This window comes from Gobio gobio (genome assembly GCF_949357685.1).
Source record: "Gobio gobio genome assembly, chromosome: 1".
Classification (NCBI taxonomy): Eukaryota; Metazoa; Chordata; class Actinopteri; order Cypriniformes; family Gobionidae; genus Gobio; species Gobio gobio.
The window spans coordinates 62,986,835-63,012,545 of NC_137097.1; the positions used below are offsets into that span (position 1 = coordinate 62,986,835).

At 39.0% G+C, this 25,711-nt stretch overlaps 2 protein-coding genes across 4 annotated transcripts in view; one reads left to right on the forward strand and one right to left on the reverse strand.

Annotated features, from left to right (window-relative positions):
* The window catches only part of mrtfbb (myocardin related transcription factor Bb), a 62,563-nt gene extending 42,141 nt beyond the window's left edge, over nt 1-20,422 (forward strand). For 2 of the 3 annotated variants that reach the window (XM_079834428.1, XM_079834429.1), the window contains 14 exons: nt 47-112; nt 2,109-2,164; nt 3,003-3,078; nt 3,158-3,298; nt 4,429-4,589; nt 4,874-4,996; nt 7,515-7,762; nt 9,127-9,295; nt 9,373-10,104; nt 10,191-10,322; nt 13,005-13,151; nt 14,954-15,088; nt 15,595-15,655; nt 15,753-20,422. In XM_079834428.1, the coding sequence (XP_079690554.1) occupies nt 47-112; nt 2,109-2,164; nt 3,003-3,078; nt 3,158-3,298; nt 4,429-4,589; nt 4,874-4,996; nt 7,515-7,762; nt 9,127-9,295; nt 9,373-10,104; nt 10,191-10,322; nt 13,005-13,151; nt 14,954-15,088; nt 15,595-15,655; nt 15,753-16,210 (2,705 nt within the window). In that variant the 3' untranslated portion in view covers nt 16,211-20,422. The remainder of the gene's footprint in view (nt 1-46; nt 113-2,108; nt 2,165-3,002; nt 3,079-3,157; nt 3,299-4,428; nt 4,590-4,873; nt 4,997-7,514; nt 7,763-9,126; nt 9,296-9,372; nt 10,105-10,190; nt 10,323-13,004; nt 13,152-14,953; nt 15,089-15,594; nt 15,656-15,752) is intronic. The other variant, XM_079834430.1, reaches the window with a different exon arrangement.
* A 209-nt stretch (nt 20,423-20,631) lies between these two features.
* On the reverse strand, nt 20,632-24,097 carry LOC307137016 (uncharacterized protein). The gene is made up of 3 exons (XM_079834495.1): nt 23,750-24,097; nt 23,219-23,491; nt 20,632-22,554 (listed from the first exon to the last, which is right to left on the reverse strand). The coding sequence occupies exons 1-3, from the start codon at nt 24,035-24,037 to the stop codon at nt 21,964-21,966; spliced, it is 1,152 nt and encodes a 383-aa protein (XP_079690621.1). The 5' UTR covers nt 24,038-24,097; the 3' UTR covers nt 20,632-21,963.
* Between the last annotated feature and the right edge of the window lie 1,614 nt (nt 24,098-25,711).

The following is a 25,711-nucleotide window of genomic DNA, read 5'->3' on the forward strand; positions in this document are numbered from 1 at the left end:
TCACATTTTAAGTCTTTACTGAGTTCTGTTTCTGCTTCCTCCACAGTGTTACAGTTAAGACTACAGCAGAGGCGCACACGCGAGCAGCTGGCAGACCAGGGCATCATGCCACGTGAGTATGCGTGCTTCATGGAAAAATAACTCTTGAATGTCAATGTTTAGACAAAATAAGCCTAGACTTTCATGAAGTGCTCTGTTAAGACCAAAACTATATATTAGACAAATGTTCTATTTTCTTGTTATTTTAACTCTTAATCCAGCGTCATTGACAAAGCGTCACACACATTATTGCCTAAGCTTCGCAAACACACTGTACTTATTCTTCTTAAAGTGAAACACATTCACCTCCAGCCAGAGTTTGTTTGTAGATTACTCATTTGGCGGCAAGAGTAAGTTATGCATGTCAGTAAGGAGAGCAGTTCTAATAAAAGAAAGCGTCTGTTGAGGATACAAACTGATAAGGAAGGAGAGATAGAACAATGGTGTGACTGATGTCTGTCTGGAACAGCGGGAGCTGTCCTGCTCTCTCAGTTCTTGCCGTCTGTATAGGGCCCCTAACGTCATGGTCCAAGCTCCAAGAGTAACAAGAGTGAGTCAGCGGCTGGGCCTGCACTTTTGCTCAGCAAGATCTGTGGTTACCTCACGGGCTTTATAGTCAATGGTTAATGGCTCGGATTCTCCCACAAAGACCCATTCTTGCATTCTTTAATCATATTCATGTCAGGATTATACCTTAACTGAAAATGCTGCAAACTGTTTCAGAGGCCAAGTTTGGTTAGTTATTTACGACTAATCAGGGGGAGCAAAAGATGTCTTTACTAATCAAGGCACAACCACTGTGTCAGAGCGCACATTTCCTGTTGACCGTGGATTCAATACCCACAGATCAACACCTTCAGTAATACTTGTAGCAGAATCCTTTGTCTGCTGTACAATATTTATTTAAGTTTAATTAATATTTTGGTCTCAATTTTTTTTAAACATTCTTAAAACATGATTTACCCAGAGCAAAATTGTGTGAAATTGCATTGTTTTCAGACTGTCTTGAAATTATAGATTTTTTACTTGGAAAATGTACTTTTGCTTTATGTACAGATCTAACAAAGTAGTTTACAAATTGTAAAGCACAGATTCTCTAAAGTGGGTCAAAATGCTGACTTTCTCATTTAACTTAAGTAGTTAAGACAATCTTAGATTGTCCTTTAGGGCACAACTTGCCTTTAAGCAGAATTTCTTTAGAACACAGTAGTTTAACACAGAAAAATGAGTGAAACAAGAAAAGTAAACCAGAGGGTCATGGAAACTTGTTTCCACGCTATATATATATATATATAAGCTTCCACATAAGCTACAAGTGAAGCTTCCATGACCCTCTGGTTTACTTTTCTTGTTTTACTCATTTTTCTGCGTTAAACTACTGTGTTCTAAAGAAATTCTGCTTAAAGGCAAGTTGTGCCCTAAAGGGCAATGTTAGAAATGTGTGAAATAAACTCGCAATTGGAGGAAAAATGTTAGAAATGTGTGATATAAACTCGCAATTGCGAGTAGAAAAAAAAAATAATTAAAAAAAATATTATATATATATATATAATATATATATATATATATATATATATATATATTTGTTTTTTTCTACTCGCAATTGCGAGTTTATATCACACATTTCTAACATTTTTCCTCCAATTGAGTTTATATCACACATTTCTAACATTTTTCCTCCAATGGTGAGTTTATATCTCACTTTTTGCTTACAAATTTTATATCTGAATTTTGTTTTTCTCAAAATTCTGACTTTTTCAGATATTCTGACTTGTTTTCTTGCAGTTGCGAGTTTATATCCTGCAATTCTGACCTTTATTTGTTTGAATTGTGAGATATAAACTTGCAATTCTGAGAAAAAAAGGTCAGAATTGTGTGATTTTAAAAAGTCACAATTACCTTTTATTTATTTTTTAATCCATGAAACAAGCTTCCATAGATATTATATAATAATATATTTTATACAAGATAGATTATGATGTAATAAGAGATTATAGATGATTTATAAGATATTATAGATTGTGTCATGTCACTTGTTTTTAAATGAAGATATTTTATTTTCTTCCCAGCGCTGAAGACACCTGGAGTTTTTCATGAGCAGGTCAGAAGTTTGGAGAGGGCAAGGGTAAGACTTCAATGCTCAGAAATATTCCTACACTTTCCATTCATGGTCTTTACACAGGTTTAATAATATAATGATGTTTATGGAAAAATCACAACAATAGCATTATATCTATTACATCATTGAGTGCTATAGTGATTAACACAAGTATTTGGACAGTTAAAGGGATAGTTCACCCAAAAATGAAAATTACCCCATGATTTACTCACCCTCAAGCCTTCCTAGGTGTAATATGACATTCTCCTTTCAGACGAATACAATCAGAGTTATATTAAAATATGTCCTGGCACTTCCAAGCTTTATAATGGCAGTGAATGGCAGCCCAAAATTCGAAGCCCAAAAAGTGCATCCATCCATTATAAAAGTAATCCACACAGCTCTGGGGGGTTAATAAAGGCCTTCTGAAGCGAATTGATGGGTTTTTTTAAGAAAAATATCCATATTTAACACGTAAAATAAAGTAAATAAAATATCTAGCTTCCGGCGGACCATCTTCCGTGGTGAGTAAATCATGGGGTAATTTTCATTTTTGGCTGAACTATCCCTTTATGCCACACTTAAAAAAGTATGAATATTACATTTACAGTTTGCAGATGCCACTTGGTTTGATATTTTGTTAAAATGCAATGACATGCAGACATTTTGAACAATGAAACTAATTAACAAAATTAATTACATAATATAATTTTACACTGACCATCAGCCACCCTTTTTTCAATATATATATAAACATTTGTCAGCTTCTAGTTTACTATGATTACAGTAACATGCTGAGATGTATGTACTCTAATTTTTTATTAATTTACTAGTTTCATATTCATTGCATTTTCTTCATATACAGACAGAGAATTTCCTGAAACATAAAATCCGTAGCAGACCTGCCCGTGCTGAACTTGTCCGCATGCACATTTTACAAGGTACGCACCTGTTCCACTGCCTGCATACTTAATTTGTGATGTAGCTTTAGTATGTTCTGAAGTTGTTAATGTATTTCAGAAACCCATGCAGAGCCTTCTTTGCAAGCCACTCAGTTGAAACTAAAGAGGGCACGTCTAGCAGATGATCTCAATGAGAAGATTGCACAGAGGCCGGGACCAATGGAACTGGTGGAGAAGAACATCCTGCCTGTTGAAATTGGTAAAAAAAAAAAAAAAAAAAAAAAAATTATTTACATGCTTAATCATCACATTTATGTGGCTAAGGGCGTTTTCACCTGGCTCATTTGGAGCGTTTGTTTTGGAACCTGGTGTGTTTTCTCCCTTAGTTCGGTTCGTTTAGGCATATATGAACACTCGGATCCGCACCAAAACAATTGGTCCGAGAACGCCTGAACAAGGTGGTCTCAGCTCGAGTTATATAGATACACTATTTGGGACATTGGGACATCCCTCCAAATCATTGAATTCAGTTTTCCATGGGCCAGCAGCTGCATCCAAGCCTTACATCACCAAGTGCATTGCAAAGTGTCGGATGCAGTGGTGTAAAGCACGCCGCCACTGGACTCTAGAGCGGTGGAGACGTGTTCTCTGGAATGACCAATCACGCTTCTCTGTCTGACAATCCGATGGACGAGTCTGGGTTTGACAGTTGCCAGGAGAACAGTACTTGCCGTACTGCATTGTGCCAAGTGTAAAGTTTGGTGGAGGGGGGATTATGGTGTGGGGTTGTTTTTCAGGGGTTGGGCTTGGCCCCTTAGTTCCAGTGAAAGGAACTCTTAATGCTTCAGCATACCTAGACATTTTGGACAATTTCATGCTCCCGACTTTGTGGGAACAGTTTGGGGATGGCCCCTGTTCTAACATGACTGCGCACAAGTGCACAGAGCAATGTCCATAAAGACATGAATGAGCAAGTTTGGTGTGGAGGAACTTGACTGGCCTGACCTCAACCCGATAGAAAACCTTTGGATGAATTAGAGTGGAGACTGCGAGCCAGGCCTATATATATATATATATATATATATCATTTATTAGTTAGAGTGGGAATCAATCAAGCCCGAAGAGCAAACTTGTCAATCCATCTTGATGGATGACGCAGAGGAACATAAACAGGTGAACTCTGACCAATAAGAGGATGTTTTATTCACATGTGACTTGCATAAACATATTTTGGTACACTTTGAAATGTTGCCTTGTGAAAGCGAACCGAGAAGAAAATGCAACATTCTAACATATTAAGCCCCTGTTTCGGAACAAAGCAAATGATCTACAGGTCTGAAAACACCCTAACTTTTGTCTTTGTTTTGTTTTTTTTGTTTGACACTGCAGTTGGTGAACTAGATGTTTATAACTTCAATGAGGACAGCAGTGAAGCTCTGTCTCCAGAGCAGCCAGCTAGTCATGAGTCTCAGGGCTCTGCATCTTCTCCTATAGAAGCCAGACTGCCTGATCCATCCGCTGTATCGCCTCCGATTGGCTCCAAACTCCAGGTCAGCCTCTTAGCAGTCCTTAGATTCACATCCACACCCGACTGACTGATAACGGTTCAGGAATATTCAGTGCTAATTTTTTACTGTTAGCTTTTGATAAAAACGTCTTGATAGAGAATTAAAGCATATGAAGTTAATATTCCACTTTAAAGAAGAGCTAAGTTGCCTCTACGTCTACGTTTCGCTGCAAATTATCCAGACATCAGCCTTGTGATGCTGGTTAGATTTATATGTCTGTCTCTTCTCATGGCCATATGACTTTTAATCTCTTTTTATCTCAATAGTGTCCACCTACAAGCCAGTGCTCAGACTTCCTGAGCAAAATATCAGAGGATGGTCGAGTAATGACTGCAACTCCGCTTGTCACTGTTGCTGCTCCCACAAAGCCAGGACCCACCCTCGTGAAGGTAAACCATATGCCCTGACCACGGTGATGTTATTTCCTGTCAATGTTTATTTTCTAAGATAATGGTCAGTGACTCACAGTCGACTAATTTCACAATAGCAACTCCAGCTAAGTAATGAAATATACCACACAGACTGAAACTAAAAGAGCAAGAAGTATTAAAATGAAAATGCTCTATTGAACTCGGAAATTCACTGGAAAATTAGATTTAAAAAATTGATGTGAAATAGTTTTTGCCTACAGATACAAGAACATTATATACTCTGCCATTCAAACGCTTTTGTTGTTTGTTTGTTTTTTTTTGGGGGGGGGGGGTTAAAGGCTGTGGTACTTTGATAAAAAATATATTTTTTAAAACACAGTAAAACAGTAATATTGTGAAATCTAAATTATTTAAAATAACAGTTTTCTATTGTAATATATGTTCAAATGTAATTTATTCCTGTGATCAAAGCTGAATTTTCAGCATCATTACTCTAGTCTTCAGTGTCACAGAAATCATTCTAATATGATTTGCTGGTCACAAAACTTTTCTTATTATTTTATCAATGTTGAAAATGTTTGTGATGCATGTTAAATAGTGATACCTTTTTTTTCAGGATCCTTTGATGAATAGAAAGTTCAGTAGAACAGCATATATTATGTGAAGCGGTTAAAAGGTGTATATAATAACTCTATTTAAGCTTCATCCATTTAAGCTTTATCCACCAAGTATCTATTACTGGCAAAGACTAGCAACTAGGTTAGGACATGCTAGCAACACTTTAAACCATGCTAAAACATGTCAATGTATACAAGTCATGCTAGCAGTGTGTTAAAACATGCTAGCAACATTTTATATTAGCAGCAGGCTTAAACATGCTTTCAACATGCTAAAGCATATTAGCAATGTGTTAAAACATGCTAGCAACACATAGTGTTTTTGTAAGACATGCTAGTAACACTAATTCATGCTAGTAACATGTTAAAAATGTTTGCAACATGCTAATTCATGCTTGTAGCTTATTAAAACAAGCTGCAAACATGTTAGCAACATGTAAAATGATGCTAGACACATAAGACATGTTAACAACATGCTAATTCGTGCTAGTAGCATATTAAAACAAGTTACAAACATGATAGCAACATGTAAAATGATGCTAGACACATGTTAAAACATGTTAATAACATGATAAATCATGCAAGGAAGCTTATAGGCTTTGTCAAGCCGACATAAAAATTGTCCCAATGAGCTCTACTTTCTAGTTTAAAATATAAATCTTTTGTTGCATTTTAAATGTTTTTACTGTCATTTTTGTGTCAATTTAATTTGTACTTGCTGAATAAAAATATGAATTCCTTAAAAAAACATCTAACTGAACTTCTGAATGGTAATGTAAATCTTTAGCAGAAAAAAAAAACGATTATGTACCACTGTGTAAAGACAGGAGAGTGGTAATTCATGCTAGCAGTGTGTTAAAACATGTTAGCAACATGTTATATTAGCAGCTGCTTAAACATACTTTCAACATGCTAAACCATATTAGCAATGTGCTAAAACATGCTGGCAACATATTAGTGTTTTGGTAAGACATGCTAGTAACACGCTAATTTAAAATATACATATTTTGTTGCATTTTAAATGTCTTTACTGTTATTTTTGTATTAATGTGTCCTTGCTGAATGAAAGTATTACTTACTGAACTTTTGAACAGTAGTGTAAATCTTTAGCAAAAAAAATGTATTCTGTACCACAGTGTCAAGACAGGAGAGCAGTAGAGCTGTTGTTTGTCACTCTAAACAGCTTGTTTAGAACAACTTGTCAAAGGTATATTAGGCCAAATCAGTTTCAGAAGAGCAGCAGATGCAGAGCTGGACGTGCTAGCAGCCGCCTTCTGTCTTCAACTGGAGGTCAAATGAAACATTCACACTCATAATGCAGTGAAGAACAAACTGATGCTGGGGTCTCAGAAACAGGAGTCAGGCAATAACTTGTGCATTTATCATAATCCAAGTTCAAAGCATAATCCATAATTCAAAGCATTCTCCGCATGCATGACAGAGGGACGCTGCTGACCCTCTCTCCCAGTGGTGCTTTGGGAAACCTGTGCACACATATGCCGGCTTGAAATGGTGTTATTACATCCTGATGGCTTTCAACTCCCTTCCTCAGAAGCCAAAGCATTTTCATGTGTATCCTGTGACTCAATATTTAGGAACAATGAGGGTCATGTCCCCTCCACGCATCCTGTTTCCTCTTCCTGTGATTTTAGGTAGTGTTCATACATGTCCCACCTATTCACAGCAGTTGCATGCTTGTGGTTTTGCCCACAAATCTCTCAGCTCCTGCTATTCTCATAGTGCTGACACCTCTTGATAGCAAGAGAACTGAGCTAGTTGAAACATTATGGGAATCACCTGAAATCACAATTCAAACAGACTGGTGATAATAATTCCAAAGCGGCAGGGTGTTGACTGTGGTCGGTACGTTTGCTGTGTGATTTCAGGTGTTCAATTCTTCCGCCCTTGTTTCCATGTAGCACAGCCAGCCCAAGCAGTCCAGTGACAAGAGTCGAAGCAAGAAGAGTAAAGAAGCCAAGCCGCGGATTAAGAAGCTCAAGTATCACCAGTACATCCCGCCCGACCAGAAGCAGGAACCCAATGAAGCCCCGATGGACTGTGCGTACGCCAGGCTTCTTCATCAACAGCAGCAGTTCCTGCAGCTCCAGATTCTGAGCCAACAACAACAGCATTACAATTACCAGGCCATATTACCAGCACCACTCAAGTATGTGTCACACTTCCAATAAACTTTCCAACATTTAAGGCCCTTTCACATGACATGCGCCTCTTAATCACAAGCACCATATGTGTCACTTTGACCTCAACATGACAAGTTGATTTTATTGTTTATAATACAGAGTTTTGAATGTAGTGTATACAATAGGGATGCAACAATACAGTTAGTCCACTACAATACATACCTCGGTTTTTAACCACGGTTTTCGGTTCGGTTCTGATGGCTTGTCACATCAATTTTTTGTTATTCTATTAGGCGACAGGAACAGCAAGAGGTTAAGGAGAAAAAAGACTATTATTTATTGCAATACTCTTTCTTTATTTTACTTAAAATACTTGAAAAACCTTACTTAAACTTAAAAAGACATAACCGACTGTGTTTATGTTAACCTTGTGTGTATTTGACAGTATTAGCGCAGTAAGACGACTATTTAGTCCTGTAATCACGTGTTTGACAGGCATTTAGTGCGCACGCTCGGAAAAGTGCATGTTAAAACCGTGCATAAGCACGCACATGAAATGTTTAACCGGCAAGGCTTTAAAACGCATGCAAATAATGAACTTTCGTGATTGTGAATAACTATAGTGTTCCGTGAGTATAACTCTTCCACTAACGTGTGATGTGAATGTATGTTGCGTTGTTCAGTATTGGGATTGAGGCAAATTATAGAATTTGTAGAAAAATTATTAATTAAATGCAAAACCAAAAAAAACGCAATTCACAAGCGCGTATTGAACCGTGAATGCCGTACCGAACAGTTCAATATTATATTGAGAATTGTGGCATCCCTAGTATACAATATTTAAATAAAATATGATGACTATTATCTGAATGTTATAATATGCTATCTGAATCTAGATACAGGAACAGTCTCTCTTGCATAGTGTTTTTTTCTGCCAGCAATAATAATAAAATAATAACTTATTGATAGTGATAAGTAAAATAAATCGACAAATGTAATTGATTATGTGATGTCAGTTAAGTTGAATCATCGGTTACGGACCAGTGCACTTGCATATGATTCTTAGATATCACTTCCAGCTCTGACACTAAAAGGATTTACAATGAACCTTTATTGCTTCACAAAAAGAAGTACGCAACTCGGAAAGGAATGCGAGCGTTGTGTGCTGTGAGCGATAGCGTTTAAATAATGGTTTCACCTATTAATCTTGTCTAACAGACCTGTCAACACCCCAGCTGTAGTACGGCAGTTCCTCACATTATTGTCCAATTTGGCTCCTGTTGCCGCAAGATATACCTCTGCTCCTATTGTGTAGAAGGGCTGCTTATTGTGAATGATGAGGGAACAGGAAGTTCCTATTGCATTTAAAATGCCCCATACTCCCCTGCAGGCCAGTAGCTGAGAGTCAGAACAGCTGCCCTAACATCACCCTGAGCACCAGCCCGAATCTCCCCTCTCCCATCATGGTGTCTTTGCCGAGTGCAGCTCCTTCACGTCCCAACAACACCTTGACCAGTCGTAAAACTGGGTCTCTTCCTGCTAACCTTGATGAGATGAAGGTGGGTAATATGCCCATTCATTTGTCCTCATAAAATAGATATATGTGCAGAAGTACAGTTGTTCTTATGTCTTCTAGGTGGCTGAGCTTAAGATGGAGTTGAAATTGCGTGGGCTTCCCGTGTCCGGCACTAAGACGGACCTCATAGAAAGGCTTAAGGCCCACCAGGAGAGCTCTCAGTCTACTACAACCATGGATTCAAACATCTCCAAATCTGCTTTGCATGCCGAAAGCATGAGCACAACTCCACCTGTGTCTCCTGGGAGGTCCGAGGCCTCCAACATCAGTATGGAGGACAGCAGAGACAGTCCCACAAGAGCTCAATGGACTTTGTCTCCAGGCCACCCACCAACAGGCACTTCACCCCTCAAACCCACACCTGAAGACATGACTATGGAAATCAAGGTGTCCGAAAAAGACCAGCGCCTCCACGAGAAGGAGCGTCAGATTGAGGAGCTGATGCGTAAGCTGGAGCATGAGCAACGGCTGGTGGAGGAGCTGAAGATGCAGCTGAAGGTGGAGAAAAGGTGTCAGCAGGGTGGAGGGCAGCAGCCTGAACCCAATCCATCAGTCCAGGTCAAAGAGGAGAACGGCGCCGCCCCTAGCTGCAACTCCGAGCGGAGTCCCCTGCCACAAGGTGTGAAACAGGAAGAGCCTCATACCCAGATGCACCACACCCCAGGCCAGCAGTTCTATATCAACACCCAGCAAGTCCCTCAAGTGCTGCATCAGCAGACACTGATCAACGCTCCGCCTGCCACACAAATCCTGTTGCCCATCAGCCAGCCCAGCAACTCCATCAGCACACAGGTCTCTTAACATTCATGATATGCCAGTGCTATTTACAGTTACGAAAATGTCACATCTTATTTAGAGTTTTTCTCTTTACTTTGCAGGGGCAGACCATTCTCCAAACAACAATGCCCAGTTTGGCCCAAACAATCATACAAACACCTCTTCTGCAAACACAGATGTCTAATAATACAATGTTGCAACAGCACTCAATTCAGGCACCATCTCCACCTCAGGTGAGCAAATTGCATCTGTGTGATTTTCATCTAGCGAATGGCAATGCGCTAGCCTGACGTCGTCATACTCAATTCTAGTCAGAATTTGAGTCTGATACTGCTCCGTTGGGCTGTGATTATGGGGCGTGTTTCAACTGAGCCAGGATAGACCTCAATTGGATAGATCTACAACCAATCAGAGCAACGGAGCGACGCATAACGTTAGTTGTTAAATGTCAACAGAACTCAACTGCACTGTGTGTTGCCAAGTCCACGGGTTGTTTATCATGTCCGCGGGTTGAAGCGACCCCAATTTTGTGATATACAGACCCAGGAATGCGAATTTTAGCAGGCAGCCCTGCCAAAATAATACATATTTTACCCCCCAAATTCCATTTTTTTCCCGGAGAACCCCCCCGGAAGCTATTGGCTTGTTTTTGGCTAGTTTTGAGTAGCAATTGGGCGGGTTTTGTTGTAAAAACTTGGCAACCCTGTCACGCACGCTGGAAAAAGTTACGTTAGAAGAAAAAAACGTGTGTAAACGATCTTTGCCGGTGTTATAAAAAAAAGAATTTAAGGATACACAGAGTACTTACCAACACGATCATCATTTCTGAGAGAAATAGTAGGTGAATGCATAGGCTATACGAACAAGTTCGTTTAGGATTAGAACAAATTCAACCCAAGCGCCTTTGACGACGTGAATGATTACGTTACTGTTGATCATCTGTTCATCATCGTCTAAAGCCCGCCCTGACAATTTCATTGGTCCGAACAGTTTCTGTTCGGGCATAATTACTTCTCTATGGAGAAAGTCCAGACCGAACTGCCCGAGCACAATTGTTGTGGGCGGGGCTAAGTTTGGCTGGCATCCAGGCTAGCAATGCGTTATCAAGCACTAAAAACACCTCAGCAGTCATATAGCAACCTAGCCTTGTCCTACGAGACTCTCGTACATTTCATTTGTACATAGAGTCTGGCCACTCTCCATTGACAAGCGTTAACTTTCTTGAAGGTGGGTACTCTGTTGAAGTTTAAAACTATTGGATCTGCCATAACCAATCGCTAACGTTTGGTCATGACGTATATCATCTCAAACTAGCGCACAACATCAACGTCATCGTTCTCAGCCACTCCCTCCGTTCGCTGATTGGACCATTACATTTTGACTGGAGAAACCCAGAGAATATACCGCAATCCCAGATGGAGTACTGAAGGAAAATGCTAATTGAGTGGAAGTACGTAGGAGGGCGGAGCCAGGCTAATGGCAACCTTCTGTACTCTAGAAATTGCATGGTAACTAACTAAAGGCTGAGACTTACCAGATGACGGTCCATCGACCAATATTGGGTCATTGTTGAGCGTCTGTCAGCCTGCAGTGGGTTCGGTCCACCGTCAGCAACTTTTTGGACAATTGACCCTTCGCAAAGTTAGTTAGTGTTGCTATGTCCGACAAGCCATGGCACTCTCACGCCACACATTGTGTTCTCACACAGTGTAAAATACAGTGCAGACAGCGGCAAGTGAACTCTTACTAGTTCTAAACATGAACTTCAGAAGGAATGTTGTTTCAACCGCAGAAAGAAATCAATACACACCATTTTTCAAGTTCAAGTCCCCCGACTACTAACTCTCCTGGCTGGGTTGTTTGTCGGACAAAATGGCGGATTCTGCGTTATGCGCATCAGTTGTGTTGCTTCACTGCTATTCTCAATTCCTTTCCCGTGGCCTCATGGGATAGTAAAGTGTCCATTGTATGCACACTTCAGAATCTCGCTGGGACTAGTAGGTCATCCGGGTACTTTTTGCCTACTCTTTTTTTGAGTACTGTGAATTCGGACATACTTCTTTTGTCACATACTGTTTTTCACCTACTATATAGTAGCAAGGTTTGCAATTTTGTATGCAGTCTTTATCGCTCTCTTTGACTTTGGTGTGTCTGGGCCTTAACAACTAAAGAACCTTAGCAATCTTATAGCAACCCCATGGCAACTACCCCAAACTGCACGGCAACTGGCACTCAACAACCACTCAAAACACTTTCACAATTGGAATACCAACTCCCTGGCAACTAAATAAAACACATTAAGCAATTGCCATATAAGAATTAGTGGTTTACTGATATGGATTTTTCTATACACTACTTTAGACATACAAGGTAATTAGGATATGCATTATGCATAATTCAAATTAAAAAGGCACCACAAATCAGGGAAATAATGAGTAATAGAGCAATTAGAAATTCATTGTATGCTCTGAGTTGTGTTGTTATGCATGTATACTTTAGGTTGCTTGTAGATCTTAACCTTTTCTTTTGCTCTCGGTGTTCCGAAACTTCATAAATCCAGTTCAGCTCACTATTGTGATGACAAGGCCCAGACGCATTTCTCTCTGATTTGGCACATAGCTTGAAATGGAAAGCCTTTCTGGAGGCCTGCAATGTGTTCTGTACTTATCGCTGATGTTGCCCTGGCAATAGCAGTTGAGTTCAGGTGATGCATTACCCTCTCAACATCAAACGCAGACTTGACTAAATAGGTGACAGAAGTAGAAAGTACAGAGAAAATCAGAAAGAGCACTTATCAAAAAGACAGAGAGTTGGTTCGAGAACAAGAGGCCTCTGTTTACACACTGATATACACAATTTTTTTTGCTTGCACAGTGCACTGGGTCTAAACCTGCCTCCTGATGCATGTGTTGTAGGCTTTACCCCTGTGTGGAAGCTCGCCTTCTGGGTTTGAGTACAGGCAGAACCAGAACCAGCCCATGGCTGATATGCCCCAGTGCTTCCTCAACAACTCACCTAGAGTCTCGCCCAGACACACAACCCCAAACGGACCCATTAACAAAGTAAGACAAACTCTCTATATTCACAAAAGTCTGTTGTGTCCACCAAAGCATTTTTTGTCAGCTGAAAATGGCAGGTGCTTTTCTGAAAGTGCTTGAAAACACTTTGGAGGTCCAAGCATCATTTTTGTTCATATTAATATTGTGGTAGTCTGGGAATGTACAATAATCTGGTACAGACATAAATACTTAGAGACCAGCTTCTACTTCTACTCCTCTACTGACATTTGGTCTGTGTAGTATTTGTCCCGCCCCTTCTCCACCATGATTGGATGGCTGGGAAAAAGGTGACAGTGATAAGCACTGCGTTTTTCCCAAAGTTCAACATTTCCAAAGGGCAAGTGCCGCGAACTCTGTGTGGAATAGATGTTCTGTGTAAAAATGCGGCACTCCTATTGCAGTCATCATCGCAGACTTCATCTTCTCATCAAATCTTCTGTTGAATCAAATGCTCTCTAGAATCTGAAGCCCCGCCCCCTACACTATAAATAGACCCTGAAGCTTCGGTTGAAATCGGTCAGCTGTTCACACATCTACTATTTTCTACATGGTGAACGGTACATAGCGCACTATATATGCGATAGGAAACGATTCAGACAGTGTAAATATGCTTTCGGTTGAGGCGAATGAAGTCTGGTTTCACGTTACTTTCACGCTACTTTCACGCACACCGCCGCAGCGCACACACATAGTCTAGATCAGAGCCGTTGACTAGAGACACGAGAGCGCAGAGCGGATCATATGCACAAGTCAGCGCAGACAACAAAACATATCGGACCCATTTAAATTCTGCACAGACTGTTGTATTTCAAAGCGATATGGAGGAGATTATGATGAGAAACGGTTAGAGATTAGGAGGAAACTCAATTCAAGGCTCTTGTCAAACTGTGATATTAAAGAAACGCTATTGGCAGTTTCAAAAAAGGGGAGGAGCTGCTAACCGCTTCAGGGGAAATTACGTCAAAACATTGAATAATGCTGCGCGTTTCAAGGCACTTTAGTGGGCCTTTAAGTTCCCGGATGTGCCGGTAGTACGTATTAAACTGTCTATATCAGGGGTCGCAACCTGTGACGCAAGACGTGTATGTATTTAATTTAAGTCGCTCTAAATTGCATACGGACGTACATTTTGAGGTAATCATTCCTCATAGTCACACAGCCTATTTTATTTAGTTAGGGGCTATAAATACTATTCAAGTGTGAAATTTTAACCTGCGTTAAAGCGCAGATCCGACAAGCCATTTGTGCGACTGGAGGTGCATGCTACTGCGATTATATCTTTGCATGCCATAGGTTGCCGACTCCAGGTCTACTTAGTGCAGGGGTGTCCAAACTCGGTCCTGGAGGACCACTGTCCTGCAGAGTTTAGCTCCAACTTGCCTCAAGAGACCTGCCTGGAAGTTTTTAGTATCCCTAGTAAGACCTTGATTAGCTGGTTCAGGTGTGTTTAATTGGATTTGGAGCTAAACTTTGCAGGACAGTGGCCCTCCAGGAGCAGGATTGGACACCCCTGACTTGAGTGGGAGAGTAAACCATCTTCTCAGCTATCATTTTAGCATAATATCTGGTTTAATGAAAACAGAGCACATGTAAAATATGTACAACAAATACACATGCTTGCAACATGTCAACAACCTCTCAATACATCCTAAATGATTGTATAGCAATGCCCTGGCAACTGCATCGAAACATGCTAACATGTATGTACTCTTTCATTGTTGTCTATAATGCTCAATTATCCCTTATATTTTACACTGTTTAATATAACTCATATTACAGTTTGAAATTTATATTGATTTGTTCAGCCTCCCTCACCTTGTCAGCTCAACTATATTCTTCAGCCATCGACGTTCCCCAATCACCGTAGCCCAAAGAGCAAAGATCCACCCCGTTATGAGGAGGCCGTCAAACAGACCAGAGGTCTACAAGCCACAATGCAGGTAATTTAAAATTAAGCCCAAGTTTTGATGCAAATGCTTAGCCTTAGAATACTCCATTTGATAGCATGCATGAACCGAAGAACATGCACACTAGGAAGTTTCATCTTTATCAAGTGTCTGCGCTATTTCTCAACAAAAAATGTCTTAGGACTCGTTTAAACTAGAGTTGTGTCTATCTTTGCTGCCGTCTCCAGTAGTTTGTTGTTTCCGTTTCTTTTGCAACCATGAAACAACAGGCCAGGCCAGTGTTGCCACCCTGTGAACAAAATAATCAGTGCAAACAAATTCAAGGTGTGAATTGTACACAGTAATTGCAGTTAGAAAAATCTGGCTTTCCCAATCCGGATTATGATTGGTCAGATCGCCTGTCAATCAAACTCCCGGCGAAGGGTGAAATTATGATATTTCCAACTACACTTGAAGGTCGAAATACTAATGTTGCATACTTTGAAATGTATTTTGAACACTTTACCCATTGTCTTAATACCTCATGTTCTTCCTCAAAGGTTCCCACTGCTACCAGTCAGCACATGGACGATTTGTTTGACGTTTTGATTGAGAGTGGAGGTGAGACCTGTGTAAAGAAATAACCACAGAGCAGGTCTTTGATTTTAGCTGCAACTGATGTGTATAACTAAACCATTTTCTGTGCTTTCCCTCCCAGAAATATCCCCTCTGGCCAGGCAGGATCTTTCTCTGGATAAACTTCAGCCAGTGACAGTAAACATCACCACCCTGCCCATCAACACCGTGCTGTCACGTCCTCCCCCACAGATACACGTAGCCCGCACGCCTAATCAGACCCAAGCGCCTCCACCTAGCCTGGTGGCCCTGGCCTCCGATAACCAGTTGGAGGCCCTGCTGGAGGACGCCGAGCCACAGTCTCAGAGACTGATGGAGGAGCTCAAAAACCAGCTGCTGGAGCGGCCCCACTCCCCAATGGACACTTCAGATCTGACCTTCAACGACATAGGGCCATCCACCCTCCACCTACAAGACACAGGTCTCGACAACATGGAGTGGTTGGACCTTACGATCCAAGGTCCTGCTGGAATCTCCTCTCCGACAGTCTTTTCATCGGATTTCTTGGACTCAACTGATCTACAGTTGCACTGGGACTGAGCTCACAAATAGATCAAGATTGGAGACGTTCTGAAAAGATCTGTTGACCCCGAGGGACCATTAACTGACCTGCGGCGAGCAGTCGGACTCATGTAGAGCTTCAGACTTCTTGGCATCCGTGGATCTGGAGTGATTCTCTGTGCGCAAAACCACAATCTAAACAGATGTGACCATCAATAGTTATCTGCTTTTCTCATTTGTGCCTATAAGTGCAGGTTTGTTTGCTGTTATTGTCACCAACACCTTTCAAGGCAGAAAAAGAATGTAGAGACACTTTTTTTCACCTATATATTTAGGCAGTGACCTTCTGCTTTTCATATTTTGAAGCAGTCTTTGAAACTGCTGGCCTATATTATATAGAATGTAAGACTGTTGTTGTTTTTTTTAGATTGTGATTAGTATAATTTCTTTGAATTGGCAGAATATATATTAGATTCATATCGCATATTTTGGGGAAAGTAAGAATTGTACGTACAATCATTGTGCCTTTGCTATTTACGTTGTCTAGAAACTCTCTAGTTTTAGAGTTCAAAGGGATAGTTCATCCAAATCTATTATTCTCATTTCTAAAGTCTAAACTTGTATCTGTGGAACACAGCCGTTGAGTCCTTAAAAAGTCAGCGAGTTTCAAAATGCTCCAAAGAGGACATAAAGGTAGCATGAAATTAATACGACTTGACGAGTATATTCCAAAGCGGCAGGATCGGTGTATTTCGACCGCAGGAACCAGGGTCTAAATAAAGTTCTTGGTAAAAAGTTCCCACTCAAAAAGGCCCTGCTCGTGAGGTAGTACTTTTTCAAAGTTCAGGAACTCTCTGGGGTGGGACTTGGGCGCTGAAAATGCTGATTGGTTGAGCACACGCAGCATTTTATTTCAACCTAAAAGTCTGTTGCGGTGCGTGCAGTAAGAGTCGTTTGCTATTCAAATCAACAATGGAGTTTAAAAAATACGACAGATGGACCGACGACGAGTTTCAGGCTTTATTAAAGTCAAGATCGTCTTTTTCTCCTTATTGTGACGTATATCCGAGTGAAACGGCTTCTGAAATTAGAAAAAAAATGTAGGGCGGGGCTTGATTTTGTCCTTCGGGAATTGATTGGATCATTGGAAGTTAGGCGTTGCTAACAAAATGGAGGCCGATTTGAATGCCAGTTTGCACTCAGTTGTGGAGAAAAACTCGATCTATCTCTTAAATAAATGTATTTTCTCTTTAAATCTTTTCTACATATGTTACTGAGCATATTTCCTCACTTTTCGATGGTTTATGCTACAAATTTCACTCATTTTAAGCCTTTTATGGCTTTATTTCTGTAAAACTTTTTTCTCAGCTCTCCCTTATAAGGGGGGCGTGCCGTAAGCGTGTTCACACACGCTGCATTCCTAAGTGTGAGCTGTCATGACAAGCTGTTCGTCCGACTATATTGAGTAATTTTTACGTAAAAAAAGCTTTTATTTCTCATATAGTTCTCTCTTTTTGCCTCAAGTCCTTCCTGAGGAAGGTATTGTGTACACCGACAAAAATGCACCTAACCACCATATTGCTACGATCAGTGACAGGTTTCTGAGAGGCGGTGCAGAAACGAGACAGGGGGCGATAACCCCGACAGGAAGAGAAGTCGTTTCAATAGGGGAGGGAAAGTTAACGTATTTGATTAAAGATTATATGGGTAAATTATTTTTTTTTAATTATTTAAGTGCACTGATAAATCAGTTATAGTAAACACTACAATATTAAATATAAAAATAAGATTTGTAAAATTTGATTTCATGCCGACTTTAAGTTTATTTGCGGAGGATGAAATCCAGTGGGCTCTGGAAAGTCCCGCGCAGTCCTACATCACCGGACTAATTTTCACGGTACTTAGACCGCTATGGAAACGCAGACAGCAGCAAGTCTGAGGGAAAAAGAGTTCCTGGGACAAATTGTTCTGGGTAATTTCGGTGGAAATGAGGCTTATGATTTACAAAGATTGTGAGGAACACGTTCAAATGATGCCTATATATACATAGCCGACTCACCTATGTTCCTCGACAGTTTTTCTGCATCCCTCCGCCACCCCGACTGCTCACACTCGGGAAACACTCTGGGTTTCGGGGCAAAATCCCGAGCTCGGAGTGCTTCCCTCAAGATGGCACGCCAAATACGCATACTCTTTTACTCGATCCGATTATTTGTAAGAGTGAACTCATGAAATGATAAACAGATTGATTTTAGATTGAACAGATATTAAGTCTTCACTCACTCTCACGTCAAAACATGTAATAATGTATACGTATATAAAGACTGCATCAAATATGGCGTCAAGAACCTTAAAGTTGGCATTAAATTCATATGTTCTATTTTCCCCATTTTCTAAATGATCCTCTTGTGAACGATTTATCCATGTGTAGGTCCATTTTTACGTTTTTTTTTTAACATAATTTTTAATCAAAAACCCCTACATTTCCTCTTTTTCTATAATCTGTTTCACTCTGATGTATGTAAACAACATGACTTAAAATTCGATCATAAAAAGCGCTTGATATGGATCCATTTCACATTACCTTTATGTCCTTTTTGGAGCTTGAAAGTTTCCATCCCAATGACTTCCCAACTGACAAAAGCACCCGAAACATTCTTCAAAATATCTTCTTTTGTGCTAAAGATAGAAGCCATGTAAGTTTGTATCAACATGACGGTAATTTTGGAGTGAACTATCCCTTTTAACACAGAGTTTGCAAATGTTTGATGGAAACATTGTGCCATGGGAATTGTTCCAAATGTGACATTCATTGAAGGAACCGGTTTAGTGTCTCATTTACATTCACTATCAACTTCCATGGTCAATGAGCTGTTAGCCGTTGCATTAGGGTACTCGAAATCGTGGCAGCTAACTAATGACATTTAATGTCTGAAACATTCACATTTATTTAGTGCATGAACTGGGGATGGTCAGAGCAAGTTTGTTTACCAAACCCAGCATGGGGCCAAATAGAGGGAGGGAGAGAGATTAGGGGCCATTATCATCTCTAACAAAAGAGTAGAGATAGTGTGGACACGATTTAGCTCTTGCAGACCAGCTGAACTGGTGCTGTTGCGTGACTCAACCAGGAAAACAACACTAACTGGACCAGTGAAATTTCCATATTCATATGAAGCCATCAGAATGACATCGGAGAGCAGCTGCATTTTGATTGGTCAGGCTCTTTACTGCAGTAGATGTTTGCTTTGGCTGTAGATGAACCGCTGGTCTAAAGTCACTATATTTCACAGAATTCAAGCTTCTTTCTACATAACCACTGAAGTACCGGTAGCTGGCAGGTGATATGCCTTTGTGAATGTACCTAAACCTCATCGTCTCTAGTTATTTGTAAGATTGTATTCGTTTTCAGTCAAAATGTCTTTGAGTTTAGATGGATTTTTTTTGTTTTGATTTTCTATGAAATGTGACAATGTAGCGACATCTGCTGGAACGTTTTGAAAATGATTTTCTTTTTAATCTTCCTTTAGATGTATCACTCTTAAGAAATGTTTCTTTGCAGTGTTTGACAAATTTTATAACAAATTTTCCCCTGGGCACTTTGTGAAAATATGCCAAATAATGCATTTACTTGACTTTGTACTGAACATGAACTCAGACAATCATTTTTATATCCAAACATGTCATAATGAAAGAATGTATTTCTATATTTAGAAATGAATTTACCATAGTTCTGTCTCTGTCAGAGACCCAAAGCTTTTAATTTTGTGATAAAACTTGAGCCTCTTTTTAAAATATATTTACACATTTCAATTAATTGTTAAAGTGCAACAAATTGAATTGAATCATTAAGGATTGTTCAATTATTCATTATTCAGAAATTTACAATTAATTGAAATGCATAATCTTAAAGAAGGCTTAATATTTTTTGAGTGCATTTTACTCATATATATTTTTATGCCTCCTATAGATATTTTTTTGTTGGTAAAAAGCGAAATCCTATCATAAGGCCATCAGAGTAATCGCTATTTGTTATGAAGAGTTAAAGAAGAGAAATATTTGAAAACTTACTGACCTGTTGAAGTGCGATGTACATCATATGCCCCATATTTTGCACAGTGTATATATTTTTACAATATACATTTTTATTCAAATGTATTTGTGCAACTGTACATATCTTTTGAGGTTATCTCTGTACATATCTTTACTGTATATACAGCCTTTTATCATTAAAATGTTTCTGTATTTGAAGCCACTGAATTGACTTGTTTGGCCCTCCAATAGTGCTGGGTCCGAGTCCACCTTTGTCGAGTTCGAGTCAAGACCCAGCCCAGAAAGTTATTAAATTGAAAAAAAGATTAGAAATTGCTATTGTAAACTTTTACCTTCTATTAATATTTTAACCCTTTAAACCAATGGCAACATAAAATTGAACAAAAATACCAATTACATCTTGCCATTGCAATTTAACATTTTTATTTTGTCAACCGAACCTCAACTAGTTCAGAATAGAATGGACATAGATATTTATGTAGAACTTGTTTTATAACAAGTACATGAAAAACACAAATTAATCGGTTTTATTGTATTTCAATTATTTAATGCCTCTGGTATCACCAAATGCTAATGTTTAGGGGTGGGCGATACTAAAATCTTCTTTCACGATGATGTTTTCTCAAGTAGGATTATTCATGTAAGAATAAATACTATAGAAATTTAATAAAATAATTAAATGTAAAATAAAACAAACTTCACTGTATTACATGTACAGTGATTCTTATTAAATTTACTAAAGTTAGACAGCAGTATAGTGAGAGTGATTTTCTCTTTTTCTTTTGTTGTTTAACATTACGGCAGCAGGTTTATTGGACTGCAATATTGACGATAAACTGTTTACATTTAGGGGACAACGGGGTAATGTGAGACACCGCCTGTATCTAATCAACAGAACACATTTGGGTTCATATGACCATTATGTTTTCAAGCCCCTTCAAATTCCCCTTGGCCATGAAGGAGAGGACCTCATGGTGCTGTGGCAAGCATGTTTTTTTGCATGTGAATGTGAAAGTAAATTGTCTTGCTGTCAACTTAATCAACTGTTGTGTCAAAGCAAATTAATTCAGGTAGAAAAAGTTATATCATACATATTGATGAACTACCAACATATAAAACCATGTGATGATGCTAGCTGAAGATTAGCCTGAATTGCTAAGAGAGATCGTTTTTTTTTTTTTTCTAAAAATGTGGCGGTGGGGTAAAGTGAGACATGAGGCACAAGTTAATTTTAATCTTAACCATATTATAATGTAATATTACATGTGTTTTATTTTTAATGTCTTAACCCTCTGGTGCTCTTCGGTCATTTCTGACCGGAAAATTTTCTGTTTTGAAATGTTAAAAATCACAGCTTCATCGGAATGATATGAAACTTGGTGACTTTTCTAGCATTAGGTATGTAAACACACAAAACAATTGGGGTCATGATTCGAGCATGCTAATTGGTCGTAAAAAAAATACTCCCACTTGTGCTCTTCGGTCAAAAATGAGCACCATAGGAAATGAATGGGAAATCTGCAAAAACAAAAATTTCAGAGAAAAAAAAAATCTATATTTCTAACAACAACAAAAAAATCTAAGAACTTTATAATAAATATTCTTTGAGATTTAAATATATACATGTAAATATATATTCAAATCCATCAACAAAAAAAATATCCAGGACTGTGTATATAACAGAAACCTCAATTTCAACGTTTATTGTTACTTTAAAGATTGATCATTCAAATATAAAATTACCAGTCTGATCTTCCATAACCAGATAAATGTTTTTCCTTATTTTCTGTCTTCAAATGTTCCAGTAAGGCAGTCTGTTGCTCCTTGAATACCTCACCAGTTGCAGGTTTGAGGTAAGAAGACTGAATTGCATAAAAAGTGGTTTTGTGTGGTACTTGAAGATTAAGCACAGTAGCCCATTCTGAGATGTCTGCATACCGGCGCGTGGACCCCGTAAACACAGTGCCTGCTGACACTAGAAGGTTGTTTGATGGAATTAAACGCACATCAGAACATGAATTCCACTGGCCCTTATGTCCTTGTTCACATTCCCAAAGAACACTGATTAGGATCCCTGAAGTCGTGTTTGTTTTTTCTTTGATCAGTGCACCACATTCTTGACATCTTCTAAATTGTTTCATCAGTGCTGATTCACTAACAATCCATTTCCGTTCTTGCCATGGATGTTCGTCCTCCTCTTTTGTAGTAGTGGTTGTACTGGAGTCAGATGTGGAAGAAGGTGGAACAAAACTAACATCCTTCTTTTCAGAGGGTGGATCTAATGAAAGCACGCGGATATTTAGGTCACTTTCACTGGCAGCTGGTTCATCCTAGAAGAGAAAAGGAAGGTTTTTTAAATATTTGTTTAAAAACAGTAACCAAAAATGTTTATTACAATACAATACAATTTAAAGGGTTAGTTCACCCAAAAAAGAAAATTCTGTCATTAATTACTCACCCTCATGTCGTTGGACACCCGTAAGACCTCCGTTCACCTTCGGAACACAAATGAAGATATTTTTGTTGAAAGCTGATGCTGAGAAAGGCTTCAGATAAGCCTCCATTGGCATTCAGTACATTCACACTCCCAAGACCCATAAAATGCACCTAAAACGTCGTTACAAAGTCCATCTCACCACAGTGGCTCTACAATAATTTTACGAAGCGACGACAATAGTTTTTGTGCGCAAAAAAATAAATAAATAACGACTTTATTCAACCTCTTCTTGTCTTCAGTGAGTGCCTCCACGACGCATGCGCGAGAATATGATGTAGCGCCGGAGTGTACATCATACACTCTCAAAATATCTTCATCTCAGCCATCAGCTTTCAACAAAAATATCTTCATTTGTGTTCCGAAGATGAACGGAGGTCTTACGGGTGTCGAACAACATGAGGGTTAGTAATTAATGACATAATTTTAATTTGTGGGTGAACTAACCCTTTAATATACATTGCAAATAGATAAAAAATTTAAAATTCAGAAACACTTACAAACTGCTGCCACCTTACAGCTGGAATAGCATAATAGGTCCCAGACGTGGAGGTTTGTGAATGTTTTTCCGAAGACTGTGGACTTGTTAGTATTAACTTCATATGCTTGATTAATTTGTCCTCTTGTTCAGTTTTGTGAACTCCAGTTTGTATTTCCTTCTGAGGTGTTGATTGTGGAACCTCTTTTATTCCTGGGTCTGCACCAAGACACTCTGTTTCTTGACCTTCGTCTGACTCGTAGAACCCAGGCTGATCTGGTTCCTGTTGACTTAGCTAAGAATATATTGCTTGTCATTACAAAGCCAACGATATTTGGAGCTTACTAACTTGAATACACACCCTTATGAAAAGTAAACAGTTTCAGAATGGTTTTACAACTCTGTACAAGTCTCTGTAGTAAAACCATGGTTAACCATAGTTTAAACATGGTTCCTGTAGTAAACTACTAAAAAACATGATTTTATTACATCAAAACTTCCATTTTATTTGTTACTTTTCGTAAGGGCAGCTTTACAAATAAAAAGGACACACCTCAGTTTGATGTGGAAAAACTGTAGGCACAGCTGATGATTTAATTCGTCCTGACTGTGTAAAATCATCAGGGGTAAAATGATTGCTGCACACCCTCCGCGACTTTAGTACGGGGATGGGTGTGTTGATATCCAGCCGAAGAGCAATCAACCATAACTGCAGGCGATCGGGATCAGACGTTGGGAAAAAGTGAAAAGTCACCACTCCCGAATGAGTTTGCGCAAGAGAACGCAATCTTTTAGTTTTTGCTCGGTTTGAACAATACGGATAAGCACAAGAACGTACCATTTTGATTAGCTGTCCTACAATTACTATGCACTGTTCTTCTTATTATTATTATTCTTGTAGGGTTTTATGGCGGTTGACAAGCCAACTTATGGTGTTTTACCGCCACCAACTGGACTGGAGTGTGAAGCATCAATGCGGAGGAAAGAACAACAACAACAACAACAAAAAAGATTAAATCAAAACTGTGATTTAAATTCTCCTATCCAATCCTGTTATCTTTAGATACCTAAGTATTTCTCTCTGTATATTTGATTGTCCTGAGGCACAACTTAAAATATTTGATAAATTAAAATGGACTAAACCTCCCACATGAAAAAATTCTATAGTAAAATTACTCTAGTAAATCAGGGTTGCCAACTCTCACGCATTTGGCGTGACACTCACGCTTTCAGGCTCAGTCTCACGCTCTCACGCTGCCCAACTGAATCTCACGCCAAATTGCCAAACCTGATTTTGATATTAAACAATGTCTAAGCTTTTACATTTTTTTTAAGTTTTAATGCGAAATTCAAACAATAAATAGAGTTTTGGCGCTAATATGGCATAACAGTTAAAGCCAGAGGCGTTGAAAAACGGAGTTGCGGCATGCTCTCTCGTCTCCCGGTGGCGCGCGCAGTCACGTGCTTCACGGAGCGCTCAATACTTCGAGCGCTGTGTCAATACATTTTAATGGCTTGATACACCACAGCTCCACTTAACAGGTGTTTGCAGCAAGTTTTGGTAAACAGTACAGCATAGTGTGCATTGATTATTACATCAACCATACAGGATCGTTTTATAATGGAGAGTAATGGAGATGCAACATTGTTAACATTAATGTTAATGTTTTTTCTTGTATTTAGCCCTCAGGTATTCCATAGCCTACTAATTGGTCACACTCATACTCATTGATGGTCAAATGTGACCATACACCTTAACTATTTTTCAATTAAATAAATGTTCTATATTTTAGTTCAATAATATTTATTGAATATTTTGAGGAGATCTTTTGGTACTAAATACTATTTGTGCAATAATTATTGTCAATTAATGACCACTTAAAATATTTTCCTTCTAATATTTGTATTATTTATATTACAATTAGTATAGTAATAAGATTAAAATTAGAGGATTATTATTCAAAGAGGCAAATTAGAGTCATTTTGTGGCTCGAAAAATAAAAATTTCCATTTGTAATGCCATTACCCACTGGTGCCTTTATGGCTCTTTAATCAATATACATGTATCTAATCTAGTTGCTCAAAAAAGTATTGCAGTTTTGCATTTTGCATTTTAATAAATATTTAGATATGATGAAACACTAGATTTCTTTAAATGCGAAATTTTAAAATGTTAATAATGTACATATCCTTATTTCCTTATATGTACAGTAGGCTATGAATCGATACTGAAATCGAAATCGATATACCGTAGTATACCGTGGGCCCAGATACCGGCGTGAAATGCGGGGCACATGTGGGCCCCACGCTATGGGCTTGCCCACAGTAATCCCACATGGGCCCCCAAAGGGTTACTTTTCATAAGGGTGTGTATTCAAGTTAGTAAGCTCCAAATATCGTTGGCTTTGTAATGACAAGCAATATATTCTTAGCTAAGTCAACAGGAACCAGATCAGCCTGGGTTCTACGAGTCAGACGAAGGTCAAGAAACAGAGTGTCTTGGTGCAGACCTAGG